The 6,088-nt window shown below is 43.0% G+C and overlaps 1 protein-coding gene across 1 annotated transcript in view; it reads right to left on the bottom strand.

Moving 5' to 3' along the window:
* Window positions 1-4,012: 4,012 nt before the first annotated feature.
* Window positions 4,013-6,088, bottom strand: part of LOC131880073 (uncharacterized) — a 45,525-nt gene continuing 43,449 nt past the window's right edge. The window contains exon 4 of the mRNA XM_059226581.1: window positions 4,013-4,317. Within this exon, the coding sequence (XP_059082564.1) occupies window positions 4,159-4,317 (159 nt within the window). The 3' untranslated portion in view covers window positions 4,013-4,158. The remainder of the gene's footprint in view (window positions 4,318-6,088) is intronic.

Raw genomic sequence — 6,088 nt, 5'->3', positions numbered from 1 at the left:
ATTGATGCATTTAACTATTCAGTTGGTATTTCAACATGTGTTATTAACATCAACACATGTCAACTTCCTTTTACAACCATCTTAATTGAACTATGTCTTCGTCCGCTTGCAGCTTGGTTATTATTCGCTATTGTACTTTGATCAAGACGGATCTTGTTGTGTCATCATCATTCCTTCCATGACAGTGGCCGAGACATTTCACCTGGCATCAAGTCTATTCCGGGGACAATCCACAGCCTACCTAATCATCTGGGATCGACATGGTTCATCTTCACCCTACGCTCAACTTAAGTAGGAACTTAAAGAGGAGGAGTGCTTGTGTAAAAATGAGGCATTCTCGACTTTTTATACATGAGTGGCAATGCCCCTCGATCTCGAGCAAGTGTACAAGTTTAACGCCGTTGCCTCAATCTGTTTTTCTGTCCATACAAACGAAAATAGGCACAATTCTGCTGTCAGATTAAGATTACACGACTGCTGAAAACTAAAGGCTTTCAATTGTGATTGTTCATCTCATGTTGCATTGGCAAACAAATCCTTCTTAATGTGCATTTTGAGAGCACCTTCAAGCCTTCGAGAATCCAGGCTGGTTCGAACAATGAAGTCCACTTCTCCTCTTTCTCGGGCTCCTTCATTGTTCAATTTGCTTCCCTCAAATATTCGTAGGGCTTATGTAGGCCTTGTTGATCCGGTTGCATCTTTCAAGTCAGACTTGGACCAATTTTTAGATGGCATTCCAGAGCAACCCTACATTCAAGGACTAGCTCGGTCTGCCAACTCAAATTCGTTGGTAAACCAAATTTCATACAAAGATTCATAGGTACAAGGTACAAGTTAGACAAATTGTAATCTTTCAGTCTGATAGTACTGAGGATTACCCTCCTTGTAGTGGTCAGAAAAGTCTGTTAAAAACAAATTAAAGCACAACCCGAACCCGAGTTTGGACTCGCCTTAACACGAGCCGGAACACAATCTACGTAAGAAATTGGCATCCTAAATTCGCCACTGTCGATCCTCTCCCGCATCTCTTAAGGAAGCCCTTGGTAAGTTTGCGGACTATTAAGATTCCACACCTCAGGGATAGGCAAGATACAAAAGCCAGATGGTTTTGATCTGAAAGTTGTTGCATCTTCGTATCAAAGAGCAAAGGCTCATGTTGTTGGCCTAGATAGAATTCTTTGAGAGCCTTCAGATCATTGCGATTAATCCACCATATTCGGCCATCGCCAAAAGTGATCCGAATGCCATGCCCAAGCACATCCCAAGTGCCCATGCCAGTGATGGGTATTGGAATCAATTCTTGCGTTTTCCAATCGAACAAGGCCGACATTGGCTTCGAGTTCTTCCAGCATGTGACGAGTTCGAAAGTGCCCTTGAGAATGCGCTCATTCGGGCAGGCCCAAGTCTTGTCCAATTGCGCGTGCTTGTACTCGCGAATGACATCCCCCGTGTGAAAACTAACAACGAGGTAGTCCTTTGGGTTGCCAGAGAACTTCTTCGCTTTCTCCACTACCACCAGTTCGTCCGAGAGCAAAACCATGCTAATTTTGGCCTTTTTGGTCCTCAAGGTCGTGGTCCACATGGCCTGGTAGGAGTTTCGGTGGAAGCGAACCATGGACAAGGTTTCTGACGTGCTGAACAGGACGTGCGTTTGGGTGTTTGTGCATCTAGGTAGGCGATCCGGATCGCCGAGGAACTCCATAACCGGTTGAAAATGGTCCCGTTCCAACCGATTGACCAATACACCGCCATTTTTAGACGGAGATTGCAAAAACATGAGGGCATCGCCCAACACGCACAATTTTGAGGTGCACGTCAAGTAAGGCATTTTCACTGGAATAGATTGGAGCTCGGGATGACGCCCGTAGAGGGCGTACTTTCGATCCGTGTAATCGTAATCGAGATTGAATTTCTCCTCATATTCAATGGCTATCTTGTCACTCATACATTGGATGCTTATCACAGGGCCCCGAAAACGCCGAGAACGCGACCGACATTGATTGGTGGTCAAGTCCAAGTGATACACAAACCCTCCAATGGAATCGCTTGTCATTAAACCTAAGAAGACATCATTACCATCCTGGGCAAAGGTGGTCACCCAGGTTTGAAGGCTCAACGGGTTGGTTAATTTGGGTAAGTAATGCAATGGTGTTGTTTCGAATTGGCTCATTTCGAAGTGAAGTCTATCCTTCACACTAAGATGATTATCTTCGAGACAAGACTCGGCGATTTCATAGAAGCCAAAACAACTCGATCGAAAGGCCTGAAAAGAATCTCCGTCCAAGTAGTCCACGATCTTGCCCCAAATATGAGGCACGTTGTAACTCAGGAGCTTCTCAATGGGCGAGGTATTCATGCTTCGAGTTCTTATTTCACCGCCACCGCCACCGCCACTATCACTTTTATAAATCCGCAGCAATATCTCAAGTTTCTCGCCTCATTTTGACAGAACCAGTGCCCAAATTTGTTGCGGAGTTGTTTCAAGGATGTTTCGTACTTGTTCTCGCTCTGGGCAGCTCATAGCCACCAATCAAACCCGGGACCTATCTAAAGTTTGTTCGAATTTCTATTGTAGGTTAGTGAAATTTATCCCCAACACGCTTGACGCGTAGCTCAACCTATGTTTCTAAAAGTGGTTCATGCGTGTACGCGTGTTCAGTATAGAAGGCAGATTCAGAGACCGTTAACTGCCCATTCATGCTTCCGATCGGCCTCATGCATAGTACGCCGCCATTCGCAAGAGGGTGGTGACTGGAGCACGTGTGACGCAACCCCTATGGATGGTCTGTACCATCGGAATAGTGACTAAACCAGCTTTGTTGGGATGATTTAAGAGCCTGACCCTGGCCGTTGTAGATAGTGTAGGGGAGTGTCCTTGGTCTAATCCTGTTCCTAATATATCTCAGACATGCCTCCTGTCATCAGTGACTGACAGGGCTTAAGTAAGGGCTACCAGTAACGCGTTACTTTTCTGATAATGACAGTAACGGAACGGGTATTTAGCCCTCCCGTTACCGTTCATTCTTTTAGAGAGTGTAAAGAAATTAAGGGCCTCCTTTTGTGCCTCCTGAAACCCTTTCCCCTGCCCTCAAAGAATTGTTGAACATATTGAGTTGCAACAGTTTGATTTCAGGGTACAACTGCCAAATCTATCACCATACCACGTAAGACCCAGTTTTAGTCTGAAGAAGATTGGTGACCACTTGATGTTTGGTTGTCTGAAGACTGACTCTTGTCATCCCAGATTTCTGCCCTCGGCCCGGTTTGTTCTTAAGAGTTTAGCAGTTCTTGTAGGAAGTTTTCCATTTACCAATGGGTCGAGCATAGACATCAAATGGCTCACGAACTTTCCTCAGCCTTTAGCCGGCCTTCAACCGGCCTTTACCTCTGGTTCTGACCTCAAGATTGCGCTCAGTTGAATTTTCGAACATTGTTTTTGGTGGCCAACGATGGGAGGGTTGCCAATCGCCTTCAGGGTCAAACTTGATCATTTGTGATATGGTAGTATGCTTTCAACAATTGCATTTAATGACAGCCTGGGCTTCAATGTCAAACAAATCTTTGAGCGGGAAGACACCTTGTCAGAAAGATCTTAGGAGCCCCTTAATTTCTATACACCCTGTATAAACGAGGGAAAGAAAAATGCGTAAAGGTTTCCCACCCGATTTATTTTTGAAATTCCGTCTCAAATGCAATGACTTGCTTGCCACTGATGGGATCAAATAAATAATCAGGGGTCGTTTGTTTCACGTCATTTATACTAAACGTAACGTGAAAAAATCACATAATCTTTTGTTTATGTGAAATTTTTAGTTTCCCATTCATACAAATGTTTTTTTCAAACTTTAGGCAACTTTTTCGTCTAATTTTAAGATTTGTATTTTGGTTTGTTTTCACCTTCATTGTATTAAAAAAAAGAGCCCAGTGACCTCTCAAAAAATGGCGATGAGTCACCAGTGAGCTCCTACTTAAAGGACCCAATTGATAAGATATAATAAACATGGGAAAAAGCCTCGTTTTGATCACTTGTATTTCAAACGTGGGACAGGGGATGGCAAATTTGCAATGAACTGCATTGAGTGGGGCATCATAAATATATATGTTATAAATAATAGACGGACATGAATTCTGGTTCCGTTGTCTTGTTATCCATTGTGCTTATTGATAAATGCCTTCATTGATACTGTAGAGCGAAGTAGCCCGGGAGCAATCCACTTTGTGCCACCAATTGCACACCAGGAATCGTTGATCAAACAAGGTTCCAGCTGGACATAGGAAACCGTTTTGACGGCCGTTGCCGTGGCACATGTAGAACACCTACAAAGGTAAGACATCATTTCACGGTAAGGACTTCGAGAACAGCTCCGTCATAATGATCAGTGTGCCACAAGAATCTGGGTAACCTCGATGAAGGGAAAGTATTTCCAATTCCAATTGTTGAAAACCCGTAAAACTTGTTTTCAAAATCCAAGGGCTCCTCTAAATCATGCATGAAGGACCGCATAGCGATCATGGAAACATATCAACTCGATTCAGTTCAATAGGAAGAGACGATTTTATCGTCATGCCAAAGGTCAATCGCTTTGAAGAGACCTCTGAGCCCAGTTTCTTAAAGCAAAGAAGTGAATCTTAGGTCTGGAAAAGACCCAACATGGTTGCTTTCTCAGCCTGTGCAGTATATGTTTAGAAACTTCGATAATAGATAAAATTTACAAGAGTAATTCAAGTTAATGAAACTATAAAGCATTATTTTATTGATCTCAAAAGGCCAAATACCCTACTTTACTCCTGACCCTAGCCATCAGCTTCTGCACGGGGTCAAAAGCGACCTTCCTGAGTGCCCGCAGCCACTTAATTTTGCATTCGTGGTTAGTTTTCACGCACGGTGGTCCAAATGCCCTTTTAAGTTTTGATGGACATCTCCACACATGTCATGGCATGTTTCTAACTCAGAAAATCATAAGGAGCAACTTTGTTTTTATTACTTTATAGAGTTCTAGCCTCCGTAGAAAGCTGATATGCCTAACTACTTTACAAAAACTGATATTGAAAAAAAAACATCAATGAAAATTGGGAGCACATTTAGGGCTCATTTTGAAGTAATGATATGATCTATTTATCTGCTACTTTGTTATATAGGATTAAAAGGCCCAATTTCGTCGTTTTTAGCTCCAAAATGCCCCAGATACGTGGGATGTCCAAACTAAAGCGAGACTGATGCTAGAACTAAAAAGCTAACGAATTTTGAGGGAAATGCCCCAACCAAAACAGAAAGGGCATGCTTTTTTTGACGACTTGTTAAATTTGACTTTTATTTTTGGACCTGTAATTTTTTTATTTGGCAACCCTTTGACTAATGTATGATTGCGCCACCCCTGAACGAAATGGAAACAAATGAAATGGACGGACAGCACGTGACCATTCAATCCTTTGCCAAGGCTGGGAAGAAGGCCACCAAGACTCACCAACTTTTGGTCACTGCCTATGGAGACAAAGCCCTGTCTCGTGGGAACGTTTTCAAGTGGTTTAAGCAATTTAAAGATGGTCGGGAGGACTTTGAATCAAGACGGGGAAAACATCAAAAAGAACTCATTCGCACTAAAGATAAAGTGGATTCTGTGAAGAACCTTTTGGAACAGGATTGACGTTTGACAGTTCGAGACATGGCATTGATGTCTGACATTCCCAAATCAACCGTGCATCTCATGCTTACAAATGATCTGAAACTGTCCAAGGTCTCTGCAAGATGGGTTCTGAGACTGTTGACAGATGACCACAAACAAGCCCATCTTCAATTCTCTTGCAACTTCATTAAGCAAGAATTTACAGAAGGACAGGCATTCCTTAAGAAAATTGTGACCTGTGATGAAAGTTGGATAAGCTTCTACACGCCTGAGTTAAAAAGCCAATCAAAACAGTGGCGTCCTAAAGGCTCCAAGGCCCCAGTCAAAGCAAAGGTTACTCCAAGTGAGAAGAAGACAATGCTGATTTTGTTCATTGATTCGGACGGGCCTATTTACCAGCACTACTTGCCCAAGGGGATGACCATCAACAGCAGCTACTACTGCAAGATCTTGGAAAGATTTTT

The sequence above is a fragment of the Tigriopus californicus genome, chromosome 5, assembly GCF_007210705.1.
Source record: "Tigriopus californicus strain San Diego chromosome 5, Tcal_SD_v2.1, whole genome shotgun sequence".
In the NCBI taxonomy this organism is placed as follows: domain Eukaryota; kingdom Metazoa; phylum Arthropoda; class Copepoda; order Harpacticoida; family Harpacticidae; genus Tigriopus; species Tigriopus californicus.
Note: the sequence above shows the minus strand (reverse complement) of the source record. Positions and strands in the feature narration are given on the sequence as shown.